At 42.3% G+C, this 18,647-nt stretch overlaps 1 protein-coding gene across 1 annotated transcript in view; it reads right to left on the bottom strand.

Annotated features, from left to right (window-relative positions):
- Daw1 (dynein assembly factor with WD repeats 1) overlaps positions 1-14,515 on the bottom strand; it is a 37,037-nt gene extending 22,522 nt beyond the window's left edge. Inside the window, exons 1-2 of the mRNA XM_042679331.1 lie at positions 14,434-14,515; positions 666-738 (exon numbers count right to left, since the gene is read on the bottom strand). Coding sequence (XP_042535265.1) covers positions 666-738; positions 14,434-14,515 — 155 coding nt within the window. The remainder of the gene's footprint in view (positions 1-665; positions 739-14,433) is intronic.
- Positions 14,516-18,647: the final 4,132 nt, after the last annotated feature.

The following is an 18,647-nucleotide window of genomic DNA, read 5'->3' on the forward strand; positions in this document are numbered from 1 at the left end:
AAACTGTTAAAAAAAGTACCATCTTGTTCTTCAAGAGATTCCTCAGAGAGATGAAAAAAATCACCCAAGTCAGGAAATGGCATGGGGTGGAGCAGAAGTAAATAGGATGCTAGAATGTTCTAGAATGACTACTTTTTACCACCATCTCCTCATCAAGACCCCCAAGTACAGCCCACTGAAACAAGCAGGAGGTAATACACCATAGAACAACTTTTAAAATAATGTAGAATATACAGCTCATCCGCCTATCACGCTATCAGCGTTTTCCAAATGAAAGAAAGAAAGAAACTGAGACAATGTCTCATTTAGCCTTCACTGGCTTTGAACTCTCCAGAATCCGACCTCAGCCTCTGTAGTGTGAGAATTGCAAGAATAAGCCATCACACTCAGCCTCCAACATTTCTTTTATGTGCTACTGCTAGGGCTTCATTCAACTTTCTTCCACACCACTTCCAAACCACTTGAGTCATGCCTCCAGCCTGCATTTTGCTGGCTAAGTGGAGATGGAGTCTCACAAACTTTCTTTCTCTATCTAGCTTTGAACCTTGATCCTCAAGATCTTAATTTCATAAGTAGCTAGAATTATGTGAGCCACAAGCACCCAGTAAACATTTCTGACATGTATTTTGATATAAAATACATATTGCATCCTATAGCTGACTTACCTAGAACTGAGCTCAAGCAAATCTATGGATTTGGTCCTCAATTCTCCACTTTTTTCATATTCCAGCAGAATTCCTGTACATAAATATAATATAGAACTGTGAATGGTAATGGTCTATGCCAAAATTGAATATTGTTCAACTTGGTTCTGTCATCTTTATGTTTCAGATTCTCAGTTATAGCAGGTTCTAAATAAAGATAGATTTCTCTTGGTCTTTTCCTCTAAATATCCCTGGAATTATTCAGCGTTCAATGATACAATGCAATTGTCAGGTAGAGGGATCTGGGAAGAGAGACTGTTTGGTTTGATAGAGCTGAGTCCCGGGTTTGCTCTTATTTCTACTTGCCCCAAACTAGAACCAAGAACCTGTGGCTAGGGATTAAAAAAAAATGAACTGGAAAGACTTGGAAAAAATGATGTTAAGTGAAATAAGTCCAGAGAGACATAGGATATATGTTTTCCCTTCTATGAGGAATCTAGGTTTAGCTTACATACTCATAAATACTCGGTATATGTAGTGTACAACAATGAGTTAACTGAAATACTCTAGATTTGAGGGAGATCACAAATAGTGTAATTCCTCAGAAAGCCAAAACCACAGTTCAGCACAAGAAAATACCAGGACACAGAAAGCTGAAAGGGGCGGGGTGGGGTCTAGGGGAACATGGTAGAAGAATGAAGAGAAGAAGAGGAAAATACAGACAAGAGTCCCATCAATGTGCATCCTACAAAAATTAAGAAGAACAAGGGAAGGTGTGTGTAGAGGAAGAATGGATTAAAAGGGGTTATATGGGCCAAGATATATTACATGCAAAACCTGCTTTGTAAATTGGCAGCTACTTAAAGATTATTTTTCTAATTTTTTTTGGCCTGTAGTGGGGCTTGGACTCAGGGCCTGGACATTGTCTCTGAGCCTCTTCATGCTCAAGGCTAGAACTCTACCTCTTGAGCCACACTACCACTTCTGTAGAGATAATTTTTAAAAATTAAAAATATGTATGGAGAAATTTTTTAAAAGGCGGGCTGAGACAAATCTGCTTTTTATTGTTGTGGTAAAGGTGATGTGCGGAGAGGTTACAGCTGCGTGCATCCGGTAACGCGACATTTCTTTCTGAACAGTGACACGCCTCCCCTCACGCTCTCGCAGGTTTTCCTTCTCAGCCCCTTCCACAGTTATGCAGTTCACTTTCAACACGGTGTCTGGTGAGCACCAGTGCTGCATCTGTTCACCCTCATCCCACCATTTCTTTGTCCCCATCCATCCTCCAAAGACAGATAAATGAAGAAACAAGGCAAGAGGTACCGAAAACAAAAACAGCAACAAAGGCAAGAAAATGTGGTATATATACACAATGGAATTCTATGCCTCCATCAGAAAGAATGACATTTCCCCATTTGTTAGGAAATGGAAAGGCTTGGAAAAAATTATATTAAGTGAAGTAAGCCAGGCCCAAAGAAGCATAGGTCCCATGGTTTCCCTTATTTGCAATAACTAGTATAGGTATGAGTCAAGCAGAAAAAGTCAGATAATGTGATGTTAGGAAAACGAACCCTCAAATATGTATTTTAATGTTTTTGTTTCTTTCATGCATGTGTTTCTAATGCATTTATAAGATTATTTCTTTGTTGCTTTCTATGTCCCTCCCCCACAGTGTAACCCCCGCTTTCACAATATTTGATGTCAGTATAACATGTGGAGGAGACGGGGACAAACAAGTCGTTTAAGGATTCAGGTGGACCTGTTGCAACAATGAGAAGTACAAAATGTCATGTCAAAACCAGCTTTACAATGTCGGAGTGGGGGGGGGTATGATTGGGTGGGGGGGAGGGGGGAGGCTGGGAAGGGATGTGAAGGGTAAACAAAGGAGGAGGCTGCAATGCTTGGTAAGAAATGTATGCATTATCCTGCCCATGTAATTGTAACCCCTCTGTACAGTATGTTCTCAAATAAAATAAAATTAAAAAAAAAACAGCAACAAAGGGAAAAAACCTCGTGTTTTCATTTCTTGGAGTTCATTTTGATAAATATTATTTTATATGATCACATGCGCATAGCTATTACACCTTTGTGATCATTTCCTGAGAATACCCTCCTTTGTCTCACTGTGTGAATGTATGTCTAGAGACCTGTATAATTTATTATGTCTCAGTATTTTTGTCGTTTACCAAAAAAAGAAAGAAAAGAAGAAAGAAAGAAAGGAAGAAAGAAAGAAAGGAAGGAAGAAAGAAAGGAAGAAAGAAAGAAAGTAATAGAGAGAGGGGGGAGGAAGGGAGGGAAGGAAGGAAAGAAGGAAGGAAGAAAGAGAGATGGAGGGAGGGAGGGAAGGAGGGAAGAAGGAAGGAAGGAAGGAAGGAAGGAAAGAAGGAAGGAAGGAAGGAAGGAGAGAGAGAAGAAAGATGAGGAGAAGAAAGAGAACTTAAGTACTTTATACTAAGTATTGGCTTTCTAGTGAATAAACTGTAATGAGCTACACTCTTTGGTCGAGGAGGAAACATTATCAGTTCCCAACAGTCACAAAAGGAAGAAATTGTGTATCTCTGGGCTATCAGTCTTTCCCAGAAATTTATATTTTGTGACCTACTTATCACATATCTTATTTAGTACAATTTTGAAGGGTGGACAAATGGTTCCTACTGGATTTTATGTGCAATTATCAGAAGGAAGAACAAAAAAATGTTCGTGGGAAATTGGACTGTTGTAAGCATCACTTTTCTTTGCGCCATTCACCATTTCAGACCTTGGATAAATTCCATTTTCTACTCAGGAGTGGGAGTGAGTGAGAACAGCGCTTGACTTTTAGAAACCTCATGGCCCTGAGCCTCTTCCGCAGTGAAATCTTTGGAACACCCAACAGCATGAGCTTCCCGTGGTGTGCCACCAGAGTGCTCAAAGAGCCAGGTGCCAGAGTTCTACCCTGAATCAACCGTCAGGCTGAATATATCTGTCTGCTCTGACTCAACTGTAAAATTATTAACTTCCCTACCAAGAATTAAACATTTTAAACTTAAAAAAAAAAACAGTCAAGAAAGCTTGCTCCCTGTGACCAGAAGACCAGGAAAGCTAAACAAACAGCATCCCACCCACCCGTGAACCAAGGGAGGTCTAAGTCCCACTACTACATTCCCTGGGCGGCAGCAGAGGCAGGGCTAAGCTCCAGACCTTCTGGGCTACTGCTCTGCAACCAGGGCCCGGCAGAGGTGCGATCTGCCTGCAGCAGCAGCAGCAGCAGCAGCAGCAGCAGCAGCAGCAGCAGCAGCAGCAGCAGCAGTACAACCTCACAACTTCCCACACCCCCTATACAGGCGGATTCCTGTCCCACCCTTCTGCCAAATGGGAGCAGAGAAGTCCTGTGATGTCCCGACTCCCCTTCCACACCAGAGCCAGCTCAGCAAGGCCTGTGGTCTCCCCTCCTTCCATCCAGAGGGGTGCACAGGTCCAGAGGTGAGCCTGGTCACACAGGGTGGCGCTGCCCTCCCTCACATAGCAGCTGCAGGAATTCAACACAAACTGGCAGCACCCAAAGCATCACACAAAGGCTCAGGGACTGAAGCTGTTAGTGGAACGAAAGCTCACAGCCTAGAGCGGAACATATATGCTCCATCTAACCAGGCCCAGGCCCTGCTAAAACAGACCTACCACATAGAGCTTCCTAATGGGACAGCCAGCATGTCCAGGACACCATCAAAACATCTCCAATCGCACACAGCCAGGTGAAGGCAATCAGCAAACGCCAGGGCAGAGACAGAGGAATTATCCATCCACCCAGGACTTCATTACTGAGTAATGAATTATTGATAATGTGAATGGTCTACATGGAGATGTGTTTCGGCATACAACCGCAAACATTTGTTACTATCACTCTCAATCACTATCATCAGAAAAACTTCTGCTTGGCGAGCTGGTAGGCAGCTATGGAAGATACAAGTTTTCTGAAATGCTTTCTTTTTCATTCACAAGCTCAAGTTTTATCACTGGCATGAAATGCTAACAGTTTTACTGGAAATTTTCAAGTTTACTGGGCTCGTTTTCAAGAAAATATCTGCCAAATGCCCAGATCTGGGCGGGGAGGGGGAAATCCTGCTTATCTGATTGTCTTCCAAAACGGCTAGTTTACTCAACAACTCACACAGTTTCCCTCAGGCCGCAGTGGCACTTGCCTGCCCATGGGAGATGTCTCTGTGACATTCCACCTGCTCCCCCAACGGATCCCAAAGGGCACACACAGGATCACGGGGTCATGTCCCACAGCCCGCTGCTTCCATAAGTTCTGCAACTTCATCAAAGACCTTCATAAGTGAGCGGAGTATTCTCTTCCTAGTGTGAGAAGATTAATGAAGAAGACACCCACCATCCTCGGATTCTGCTGACACTGCCCTGATGTGGAACCAGGGCCCACCCACTCCCAGCTCTTGCTGCTCCGTACCATCATGGTGCAGGTCAGGGCCGTGAGAAATCCAGTAACACTTTGTTGTTATTACCATAATAATCTTGGAATGGTTCAAGGGCTTCAGGACTTCGCTACACTTGGAGAGTCAAAGCGGCAGATTATATATGAGAACCTTTCCAGCAAGCAGTCAATGCTATCAGATCCCTGTGCTTGCTTCTCAAAAGCACAGAGTCCTTGAAAACTGAATGTGGCCGAGTTGAAAAGGTGGCACTAGCATCAGAGAGATGCACATTTGTATTTTGGGGGGGTACGGTTGTGGAGCCTGAACTCTGGGCCTGGGCGCTGTCCCTCAACTCTTCAGCTCAAGGCTAGCACTCTACCACTTGAGCCACAGCGCCACTTCCGTCTTTTTTTTTCTGCTTATGTGGTGCTGAGGAATCGAACCCAGGGCCTCATGCATGCAAGGCAAGCACTCTACCACTGAGCCAACTTCCTAGCCCGAGATGCATGTTTTTGAGTTGCTGTTCAAACCTTTATTCATTGTTGTCATGACACTAGAGAAAATAATCTTTTATGGCTCAATTTTTTTCAATCTGTAGATAATTTGAAGGTTAAGGTTAAATAAGATATATATATACATAATATTATACATACATATATATAATTCTTTTGCATATAGGAAGCCTAAACAGCCATAGCTTGCTGCCTACTTATCCATCACATCTTGTCTGAGCTATCCTACATGGGATATCACAGGTCACTTTGTACCAGTTGAGTTGCATTTGTGCAATCTCTTCCCAGTGAGGCTGAAACATCTATCAGGGGAAAGAAACAACTTACTGCGTGCTCCCTTATGTTTCCTAGAGGAACAAACAAGTCTCGGTGATGTAAATACAGCGGGCTCACATGGTTTGGCCAGGACCAGACAGTTCCACTTCCCTCTCCTGGCTTCCGTCTCTCCCTATGTCTTCCTGAGGTTTCCAACTGTGTAAGCAGACCTTGCTAAATGCACCAACTACTAGGACACGAGTGAATGGTTATCCTCAGGTTGATTAATTCAGTTTGCATTCCTTGCCTTTCTACCACATGGCCCTTTGGAAATAACCTTATTACAAACTCCCTTTTTCCCCATATGTTTTCTTCTTCAGGCTTTGTGAAATGTGTCTTTCTCTAACGACTTTGATATTCTCATTCTCCTTTGTTGCTCATACTGGAGAAAAGAATCTCCAAAGATTCTTTTCTCTTTTCTGCATTCTTTCTCTCTTTAAATTCAACCAGGTCCATAGTCTCAATTTCCATCAAAATGCTAATTATGAATTTCCAGTCAACAGCTTTCTGGAGTTCTAGATATAAAGGGACTTTCCCTCTCCTCGACGAAGTTCAGGGTCTTCCTTTTCGGTCTTTCAACTCTGACTCAGTGTCAGACCTCTCTGCTGTTGAGTGGCATGGCTACCATCTTTGAGGAAATTCACCTCAATAGGATCTCACTGCAGTAATTTAGCACAACCCACACAGGGAACCCAAGCAGCTGCTACGTAATGAAAGCTACCATTTTAGCACAGCAAAATCAATCGAAATATTTTTAATGACTTAGGAAACTGCCTGATACCCCCACACAGCGGGGAAACAAGTGGAGTCCAGCCTCATTTGACCTGGTTTTGCTTTGCCAGCCCCCTTCCTGAAGTCGCTCTTTTGAATTGAAGACCCAAAGCCACACTCTGGTTCTCTAGTCTGAGAAACAAACTTTAAAAGAATAGAAGGAGGGGCTGGGAAGGTGGCTCAGTGGTAGAGCGCTTGCCTTGCATGCATGAGGCCCTGGGTTCAATTCCTCAGCACCACATAAGCAAAAAGAAAAAAGCTGGAAGTGGCGCTGTGGCTCAAGCGGTAGAGCACTAGCTTTGAGCTGAAGAGCTGAGGGATAGCGCCCAGGCCCAGAGTTCAGGCCCCACAACCAGACCCAAAAAAAAACAAATTAAAAAAAAATAAAAAGAATAAAAGGAATGTTCTGCTGACAGCCAGCCACCAAAAAAAAAAAAAAAATGTAGTTTCCTTAAGAACACAAAAGACAGCATGTACCACATCAAGCTTTTCAGGAAAATATACATATTACAATACATTAAAATTCCTGAAAACCTAGTGAAACACCATTACTGGATGTTCTAGAAATAATTGAGGTGTGTTTACAAGAATTCATAGAATATAAGAGGCTCCAACTATAAGCTGGAAAGGCATCGATACGGGAACCAGCAGAGCTGGAGGTAATGGAAGGATCGTGTTCACAGGTGCAGGAGAGCTAAGTATAAAGTTAATGAAGACAGACAAGGTCTAACAGAGTTCTCAGATACAAATGAAACTTTTACAAATGAAATTTATACTCTATGAAATACTACCATAACCTATCAAGCAATATATATTCTGGTGCAAAATTAGGTAACTATAGTACAGTGATTCAGACATAGAAATTTTAAAGAAATCAGAAAGGAATGTCAAATTGATGAGGGAAGACTGGATTATTAAGTCACAATGTAATGATCAGATGAATTTCTTTTTCTTGTAAATGCTATACTTCTTACCTTGGAAGGAGACAGAAAAATGCACATGATGAAGCAGCATAGATTTATAGGGATGTTACACAGTATGTCCCTGGAAGGGAGGAGTTGTTTTGGGGAGGGAGGGTTGTTGTTGTTTTTGTCTTTATCTTTAAGTAGTTGTACTAAAGAGTTCATGAATTCAATGAAACAAAGTAGTTTATGATGAATGTGATCTCTTTCAACATTCCCCCCATCTGTCCCAACCCATCTCTCTCCTCATTTTTGTGCAACATGCCTTAGTTATTTTTACTAATCTCACCCCAGGGATAGAAAAAGCAAGATATTTTATTTTAATTTTTTTTTGGGGGGGGGGGTCGGGTCATGGGGCCTGAACTCTGGGCCTGGGCTCTGAACCTCAGCTCTTCAGCTCAAGGCTAGCACTCTACCACTTGAGCCACAGTGCCACTTCCGGCTTTTTTCTTTTTTCTTTTTTCTTATGTGGTGCTGAGGAATCGAACCCAGGGCCTCAGGCATGCAAGGCAAGAGCTGTACCACTGAGCCACCTTCCCAGCCCCAAAGTAAGATATTTTAAAGCAAATAAATTAGATTTTTACAATACAATCTACAAAAAAAAAAATTCTGGTTGGTTGGAAATTTTAATATTAAAAATTAGATATAAAATTTAAAAAATTGAAGATGTTATGTCTTACCGATAGTAATTGGCTTTTTAAAAACATGATATGAAACTCAACAATTAAAATTCTAAAATGGATAGATTCATCTTAAATAAATGGCCAGCTTCAACAAGTGAAACATACAACAAAGTTAAAGAGAAATGACAATCGGTAAAGACCGCTCAACTATTTAAAAAAAAAAAAAAGCTTGGAAAACTTAATGTAAAGAACTCCAAATTTGAATCTTTTTAAGAAAAGGAAAGCAAAATGGTCAGAAACTATGAATGGTCCACTTGCAATGAAAACAAATAATGAGCAGTAAATATACCAAAATTAAAAAACAAAACTTACAACTTCAATGATAGGAAACATATGCAATAAAATAGCAGGTGCACTTTTATCCATCAGATTAGCAAAGATCCCAAAGACTGGCCCTCAGCATTATGCAGGAAAAGCAAGCATTCACCCAGTGTTGGTGGAATGTTAAGCTGTTTTAGAAGGGGTCATCACACATTCAAGAGGATCTAGAGGTTCTTTTCTTCCTTTGTCTATTTTGCAGCACTTTGTAGTCCCTTTGTAATAAAATATATGATACAAAAATAAGAAAATAGGGAGAAAAAAAAGAGAGAACAAATAGGGGAGTCGACATTACTGGTATATAAGAACAAGATCTTGAAGAACAAGATCTCCACAAGGTTATTTCCAAGTACAGCAGAACATTCTGAAAGACATAAGGTCTACACAACCACAATGCTTTCCTTTCTGTGCTGAGAGAATCAAGCACTCAGTACACTTTTGAGTAAATAAGGGAGGTAAACAATGAATCCAATACTATAATAATCTGTAACTCAAGGAATAAATAATCAATAACTCAGAGAAATATTGGGGGGGAAGTACTTGACAGTCCACAGAGTACCACCTAATATTTTAAGAAAATGCCTTAAAAATAGCAAACAAATTAACAAAAGTCTGACTCTTTGATTTACAGTTTCCTTATTTCTAGGGAAAATGAGTAATGCTCAAAAGCCATAAGCTGGCTAAGTTGCTGAACTTAGTTAAATGGCTGAACAAATGGATGCAGGAAATAAAGTGCAAAATGTGACTGCTTCAAATATGACCACACACCAGGGCAGTCATGTTCATTGCTCCCTGAACTACTAAGCCTCCAACATGAGCAAGGAGCTGTGATGTATGCTAGGCAGAATGTAAGCAAGATTAGACAAAGATACTGATACGTTTGTCTTTCTCTGGTGACTGTTTCACAGAACACTTCCATGTTCTTCATCTTCTCATAGTCATGAGGCAGTAAGAATCTCCTATCTCAATTTTTTTTATGGTATATAAAAGGTTCTATTCAAACATGACCTATATTCTCTAATCCGACCAACAGATACCTTAAAAGCACTCAGAACATTAACCAGTTTAATTAATGCTGTGCAGTTCTTTCTCCTAGCTAAACAGCTCGTGATCTCTTACAAAAAATAAAAGATGGTGCCTGCTGTAACTGAGTCATTTGAAGAACAAACGGTCAGCATCAGCTCTTCCCAATGCCCAGAGTGTTGGGATTCAGGAACAGGATCGAATTCAAAAGGAAACGCCCGTGTCTGGTTACCGATGCATCACTATGTATGTTTAGTCATCAGGAATGGAGCTAGAGAGGCAAGTTCTATGGAGGCTAACCGGAGAATGCTCCACATCTGTATGTCATTCACGTGGCAGTGGGAGGGCTGAAATGAGTGGATGCACACGGGATCCAAGGTGGCACAGGCGTGAGTCAGTCGTAAGCAATCTTTTTCCTATTTGATTAGGTCATTGAAACACTCACCTACTATCCAGTGGAATCTTGGGACCTTGCCTATCACCTGACACACCAAAGATTGGAATTTGGAAATGAAATATTTAAATGTGCTAAGTAATATGATCTCATTATAAAATAATCATTAAGGCACCAAGTTGCCAGGCTGGGTGTAATGTGTTTCTGGAGTTGAAGGCTGCTTCTGTTAGAACTGAAGTAGGAGCGGAATCACTGAGATGAACTCTTTCCCAAAGAGTTTTAACCGTCTACTTAAAACACATCATCTCAGGCTGGGAAGGTGGCTCAGTGGAAGAGTGCTTGCCTTGCATGCATACGGCCCTGGGTTCGATTCCTCAGCACCACATAAACAGAAAAGGCCAGAAGTGGTGCTGTGGCTCAAATGGTAGAGCGCTAGCCTTGAGCTAAAGAGCTGAGGGATAGTGCCCAGGAGCAAAGTTCAGGCCCTACGAGCAACAAAAGGGAAAAAAATCATCTCATCATATGTGTTGTAGTCAATAAATGTATGGATGTCAGGGATTCAAAATCAACAAAAGAGGCAAAGGGCCTGCCCTCATACAGATGGTATTCTTGTAGAGAAGACAAGGCAAGAAAAATAAGTGAAATTACGGTGTCTGTGTGTGTCTGTGTGTGTGTCTGTATGTATGTGTGTTGAACTGAGACAGCCCTAAGAAGACAAGACGAATGTAAAAAGAGGACCAACTGTGAAACATCTGGAGAAGACAAACATTTTAGAAAGGGAAGTCGTCTAAGCCTGCGCTTCATTCATGTTTACAGCACATGTGGATGCAGCACATGTAAATGCCCAGGGGAAGATTATGCGAAGCAGAAGGAACAGCAACTTCAGAAGCTCTAAATGGCAGACACACAGGGCTAGCCCACGTCACCTGGGAGTAGAGCAGGTAACAAGGGTCAGTCAGCCTGCAGGGCCTGCACGATCACCCTGTCACCAATACCTGGGTTGAAGAGACTACGAAGGGCTTGGGAAAAGAGCAAAACGGTCAGATTTGTGTTTTACTATAGTCATCCCTAGTGGGGAAAAGAGACTGAAATGAAATAAGAGTGGGAGCATTAGCCGTGGACAGCGTGGGCAGCGTGGACCTTTCACAGCACAGAGCTATCATTGGATTACATCCAGTTTGAAACCAAACTGCCAAGACTGTTACTGGACCAGATGATAAAGAATGGAGACAAAGATGAGCCCAAAACATTGGCCTGAGCAAGCGGAGAAATCAGGCTACAGTTAACTGGATGACGGGGGAGCACAGGAGCCTGGCTCCCCTGTGAGGTGCACTGGCCCGCAGTGGACAGAGGAGTCGGTTGGGTTGGATGCAGCTCAGGTAGGAAAGATGGATGGCCACAAGGGGAGGGGGGTGGGGAACTGGTGTAGGGAGCATTCAGAGTGCAAACACTGAAGTGATGGAAGACGCATTCCCTCAAGGAGAGAGAGGCAAATGAGTCAGCAGTGAGGGATGTGTTACTGTCACCAGGCTGGCTGACAGCTTGACGACCGTTACAGACTGGCCTAGGGGAAAAGTTCATCCGTGGCTTCAGCCAGGCATTTGGATCTCAGACTCCATATTTCCGACCTGCACCCCCAAGAAAGGGACAAAGGCAGGGTGATCATTCATTAGAAGGGACAAAAACCAGCACTGGCTTATGTGCAGGCACAGGCAAGAGGAAATGGAGTGCTTAAAGAGAACAGGTTACTAATTTCCTAGCTCCCATGCCTAATGGCTTTTCAGTTGATTTTACTTGGAATCCTACAAGGAGTGGCTTTCTGCAAAAATTAATGTTGGAGAAAGTTGCAGCCCGGTTTTCATGTCTGGGCCGATCTTTGTCATAATCTACAGGCATCTACATGCAGTCACTCAACAAACACTCAGAGCCTCCTGTGCCTCAGGATCTGGTCTAGGTGCTAAGGATCCAGTCATGGACAAAGGAGAAGTTTTAGTTCGCATGGAGTTTACATTCTATAGGTCAGACATGAACAGTTAAACATAATAGTGTGTCCATGGATGATAAATACAACAAAAGTGGGCTAGAAAAAAATCAGTGAGGGATACATTTAACAGACTGTAAATAAGGATATCTCTGGTTTTATGGCATTGTCTGAAATGAAATGAAGAGATCAGTTATTCCAAGGCCTCAGGAAAGTTAGATCCAGAAAGAAGACAATGAGTGTGAGGTCCTCCCATTCAGATTCCTCCAGCTGCTAATGACAGAGACTGGCGGGAAGAGGGTGAAAACCAGCAATTCAGAGGCTTGCCCAGCTAGGGGCCATGGCTGCCAGAATAGAAGACTGGACTAAAGATGGTAGCTGGTAAGAGGCTGAGCCAGGAAAATCACAGTGGAGAGAGGAACACTTTGTTGTGATGAATTCATAGACTGTTCCAGAAGCAGAGCTGGCCAAATCTGTTTCTAGAATAAGAGAGTGCAAAGGGACTTAAAGGGATCCATGAAGGAAAACTACCAAGCTTTCTCAGAAAAACTAGATGGGTGGTGATACCATTTACAAACAGGGAGCAGTCTGTAAAAGAAGCAAAATTACGATGGGATAAGTGAAAAAGAACCATAAATTCTATCAGATATTTCAGGAGAGATGTTAACTAAACCATTGACTGCTTGCTGGGGAAAATGAGATATTTACCCTCATTTGTGTGTGTGTGTGTGTGTGTGTGTGTGTGTGTGTGTGTGTGTGTGTGTGTATGTGTACTGGAGCTTGAACTCATGGCCTGGATGCTGCCTTAACGTTTTTGCTTAAGGCTCTGTTCCAGTTCTCAATTTTTGTTTATTAATTACAGATAAAGAGTCTCACAAATTTTCCTTCCTGGGCTGGGCTTCCAACTACAATCCTCAAATCTTAGCCTCTGAGTAACTAGAGTTACAGGCATGAGCCACCAGCACCCAGCCCCCTTAAATTCTTTTAAGTCCTACCTTCATAAAACTATAAATCAAATTTAACCTATTCTCCTTTGAAATTTTATATGATCTCTTCATTCAAACTTTCCGTGACAGGCAAGCATTGTTTTTGATCATCTGTGTTTTTCTGTGGCAAGTGTCATATCCTTTATTTTGCATTCATATTTTGTCAGTCATGGGACTTGAACCCTGGACCTGGGTGCTGTCCCTCAGTTCTTCAGCTCAGGGCTAGCACCCTACCACTTGAGCTCCAGCATCACTTCTGGCTTTTTTCTGTTTATGTGGTGCTGAGGAATCGAACCCCAGGACCTTATGCATGCAAGGCAAGCACTCTACCACTGGGCTACCTTCCCATTCCCTGTATTCATATTATTTTTAATATGAGTTCAGTCATAGGAACCAAGCATTCTACTCCTGGTTTTGTCCTTGTTAAGCTTAGTGAATCACTGGATGTCAGGTCCCCCCCCCTCTTTCCCTCTCTCTCAATGTGGCCATACCCTTACCAAAAAACAAGAGAACCAGAGAAGCACACCCTACTGTGAAACAATGGAATTTCGTGAGTGTATTTCATAATTGGCTAACTCATTAAAATCAAGGGCTACTGCCTTCTTCAAACTCACATGGCAAGGTGCGCACCGTGTAAAAAACAGCAAGCAGGCAGTGTGTTGATCAGGTGACAGAAAAGGCTACAGTCACTAGCTTAGTAAGCCTTGTGTGTGGGTGCATTTTCCTTCTCACCCTCCATTGACATTGGCTTGATCCTTCTGGTGCTTAATTTGGGGAGGGGAAGGGAAAAAACAAAATGCTTAAATGGGGATACAGATCCACCCATTGTAACAATGAGATGTAGAAGACACCATGTTGAAAACAAACTTTACAACTTGTTGGGGAGGTAGGGAGGGAGGAGTTTGGGAGGTGGGAAGGGAAAGGATGGTCGGGGAAAAACAAAAGAGGTAACAATGCTCTATAGGAAATGTACTCATTACCTTACTCATGCAACTGTAACCCCTCTGTACACTATTTTTACAATAATATATATATATATATAGAGAGAGAGAGAGAGAGAGAGAGAGAGAGAGAGAGAAAGCAATGACATCCTTCTATTGTCTTCCCTTCCAGAAACCAATATCCCAGGACACCCACCGATCATTCTCTCTCGGGCCAAGCAGCCTCACTCAAGAACAACCAGGAAGCATGGCATTTAAAAGTTTTTGAAAATTCCTATACGTCGCTCTAAGTGTTTTGAGGAGCAGTGTCCAGCATCTGAAAGGCTGAGCGGCGGGGGAGGGGGAAGGGAGGGAAGCCTCCCCCCCCTTCTTTGTCCCACCAAAGTCACTCACTTGGGATCCCACCGCCCTCTGGGGGCCCAACCCCTCCTCCGCCCCAGACCCTCACAGCCAGTATGTTGGGGGGCAGGTACCCGCTATGTGGGGCGCCTTACCTGGCGGGTAATATCTGAGCAGAAGGCTCTTGAGCTTCATTTTCTTCCCTTCGGACACCATGCTGATGGTCTTCGTAGCCATGGAAACGGCCAAACAGCAACTGGCGGCGGTGGCAGCAGCGCGCACGCGCAGGCGCCTCAGCCAGTTTCTCTAGTTCAAGCTGCTGTGAGCCTGGCTTGGCAGCCTGCCCTGCGGGGTCCCCAAGTCTGCAGGGATGGTGAGTTCTCCTCAAGTTCTCAAGTGATTCACTTACTGTGCTTCTCTTTTTAAGAAGGTAATTTGAAAGAGAAGAAAAAAAATCTAATTCCTGGGATGTATGATACTGTCATATCATTTCCAAAAATGCAGGTTACCGTATATGCAATTTTTTAAAGGGCTGTTAAATTACTACGCTATTGCCTGCTAAGTATTCCGAACCTCCCGTTTCTTTGTTTAAAAAACAAAGAAAAACAGAGCAAGTGTCTCAGATGTTCAAGCATCCAACTGAGCCTTTTTTACTGGATGTACTTAGCAGATGAGAAAGATCATTGAACCAGGAAAACCTTTGCTGCTAAGTGAGTGACACAGTCAAAGCTGACAGAAAGCCACAACCCACAAAAACCATCTTCTGCCAACCAGGGACCTACATGAAATTCAAGATAACGTCTCCACCTTTCTTCTCCTAGTCGGGAGAGGCAGAAAATTACTTTTACAGAAATGAGGAGGTATCTGGTACATTTTGTTAAAAAACACTTTATTGTATAGGTCATGGCATTTTAGAATGTGTCTTTTTCAACAATCCACTACAGTGGAGAAAGGTGCACATCATCTAAACCATGTCATCAATGTTGACATCACCAATCTGAAGACGCACTGACTGGCCCAAAATGCATCATTTGACCCTGAGGAAAAGCAAATCAAGGAAATAATAAAATAACGGTCAAGGTCAACGAATTTAAAAAACTAAAGAACTAAGCCTGATTAAAGAAACTAAATATATAAAACACTGAAAATACTAAATGATCATGTACCCCAGACCAAGTAAATAGTTATGAAGGTGATCACTGACACAATGAATGAAATCTGAAGAGAGTTGTGATTTAAATAATAGTATTTTTTATTTTGATGGCAATATGGTGATGATTTAAGAGAATGCCTTTGTTATTGGAAAAGACACACTGATTTATTTTGAGATAAAAGGAACATGACATTTGTAATCAACTCTCAAACTCTTGTAAGTCACCAGTAAGTATACATTTATGTGTGTATTTGCATGGGAAAAGCAATTAAAAAATGATAAAGACAAAGAGAAAAATCTTGAATTTAGCTAAAAAGCTCCTTGTGTGGAGTTCTCTGTTAAGCTTGAAATAATTCTTAAATTAAAAGGGCTTTTGTTTCCTGCAGAGCAAACCGGGCTTCAGAATATTCTAACACAAGATGGAGCTGAACAAGTATTTGTCTCTACTTTTATCTTTTAAGAAAGCCTGAATTTTACTTCTTCTTTTACTTCTAATCTAATCTCCATACTCCTCTTGCTCTGAAATAAGATGCTGCTGAGGTTTCAATTCATGCTTGGCCCAGTCACTTTGGAGCCCTTGATGAGACAGAACACCGTAAGGATGACAGAATATGGTGGAGGAAGCTGTTCATAGCAGCTGGGAAGGAAAGACAGACAGATAGACAGACAGACATAAGACAGATAGAGACAGATGGAGTCAGGGACAGACTGAGGACAAATCATACCCTTCATGGCATGACCCCAATGTCCTACTTCTTGCAAGTCTAATCTACCTCTTGAAGTTTCCATTAATTCCCCACAGATCACTTAAACTGTGACACCGTCAATGGATTGATCTATTGATGACGGTAGAACTTTCAGGACCAAACTGCCTCCAAGAGGCCCTAACCTCTGGATATGAATGCATTGGGATCCAAGACTTCAACATGTGAGTTTTGAACAAACACTTCCTATCCAAACCATAATACCTGCTTTGCCAACTCTGGAGCCAAAAGAAGTAGCACAGACTCCTGGACGGGAGATCCATTCTCCCAAGGGATCAGCAGGCCTCCTGTGACTTTGCTTGAGAGCCATTTGTCAGGGATATCCAAAAGCACTGACTTCCATTGCTTCCAAAGTCAGTAACATTTTCTTCTGTAGGCCTCAAGCCTTACATAAATGTATGGAGCCAAGGGTCCTAATTTAATAACCTAGAGTCTTTGTCAAGTATTCAATTAAAGCTTTCCTACACCCTTTCCTGAAAAATAATAAAAATGATATGTAAACAAAATGACGGCCCAAACAGGAACTAATGAATTTGTTGAATGCAAGCAAATCACTTTGGCACTGGCTCCAATCAAGATTAAAGTGGAACTTAGTTGATACATAACCTGTTCATTTCCAGAAACTTTTGCACCATTCTGATACCTCCATAATGGATTGTTCCTGCCCCACACCGACGGTGAGGAGCCACTAGTTATGAATGATGTGCAGAAATCCACAGGAGTTAACTCTACATGCCCTGGAGACTGACATTGCCATGGTTCCTCACAAAGCATCTTTATTAACACTCCTAATCAAGCAGTGGTGTCCTGTATCATTCTGACCATTGACTCACTAGATCAGCAAGTAACATCCACAGGGATTTATGCACACAAATATAAATATTTGACTCTGCATTTATTCCCTGCCAATGGACTAAATTTCATATATTAAGATCCTAAATGTGATAGTACAGGCACTGGGTTCTTTGGTGCTACTGAAGAGTAAAACAGGGGATCTCATACCAAGGACCCCAGAGAATTCTTCAGCCTTCTTCAGTCGGTGCAATGAAAGGTTGACAATCTATAGCCCAAAAAACAGCCTTCATCAGACCGAACTATGCTAATTCATCTTAAATTTCCAACATCCTGAACCTTGAGAAATAAATTTCTGTTGTCTAAGAGGCACCTAGTTCATAGTACTTTATGAAAGCAGCTTGAACTAAAACATCCCCATGAGACTACCTTGAACAACTAGAAATTAGGTACTTAGCAGCCTTAAGTTCCCTTTCCCTAACCAATCCACTCTAGTGGAATGAACTTGCCCTACTGGTCCTTGAAACAGCAGCAACAGAATCACTGGGGAACTTATGGGTATGCATAGGCCCTTAAGACTCAGTGGCCAGTGGGGGATCTTACTTAGGGCATTCAGAGTGAGCTTGGGAAATGAAAGTGGAACTCTAGGCTCATCTTCTCCATCTTCCTCTGGGGCCATGAGCAGCTGAATTCCATCATACCATCTTCACCAGGGGTAAAGCCTCCAAATCTATGAGCCAAAGTAAAACTTGCTTCTTTGAAGGTTGACTTATCTCAGATATTTATTACAGAAATGGAAAGCTGGCTATGTGGGCTGTCTCCAAAACTCCTAAAGAGTTTCCCAGAATTGGAAATGATCTAAGCCAAGAGTGTGAACTCGCTGCCAGGATTCGTGGAGAACACGAAACTCAGTTGGCTAAGGGACAGGGCTAGGTAAGATTTCCCTCAGGCTTCTCCAACCCAGTTATGGCTTTCTCTCTCTAGAAGTGTGGATGTGTTTTGACAAGAGAAGAAAAGTGAATACCAGGGGATCAATTCCAGCCTTAGGCCCTCCCATCTTTGACCTTAAAGAGATCCACTTATCCTTCTGATCTTGAGTTACTCAACTGGAAATAATCTTCTCTCATTCCATTCAGCTCTTGCATAGCATGACTTGCTTATTCCTGTTTTAGGGTTTATTCTTGTCAGGCCTGACACCTGATAGGCTGCCCACTTCAGCTGTCAAAGTCTCATCAAGTCCACATGCTCAACTTGATTTCATTCCACAGTGGGTGTGGGGGGAGAGGCCTATTTCACATCACAGAATCCAGACTATGTCTGCCATGCCGTGTCTCTGCTGTTCTGTGCCTGCATCCAGTCTCCATGCAGAGGACCACTTCCAGCCAATTCCAGAAGAACTCTCGGGTCCCAAGATTGCACACAGATTCTCCCTCTTGCAAATTCCATTATAGGCACAATTGTTTAATTTTTTTCTTCCTCAACAAGGTTTATTTTTCCCTCTTCATTATGTGTGTACATGTGTACACCCTGTGCCTGTATGTCTGACATCTGTGTTACACGTATGTGATATGTGTATGCTGACACAATTCCTTCTCATTGGACTGAGTCCCTTCATCTTCCTCATCAGTTTGTATCGAATATCCAACCATACTACTCTGCT

Source organism: Dipodomys spectabilis, unplaced genomic scaffold (genome assembly GCF_019054845.1).
Source record: "Dipodomys spectabilis isolate Male_0828 unplaced genomic scaffold, ASM1905484v1 ptg000051l, whole genome shotgun sequence".
Lineage (NCBI taxonomy): Eukaryota > Metazoa > Chordata > Mammalia > Rodentia > Heteromyidae > Dipodomys > Dipodomys spectabilis.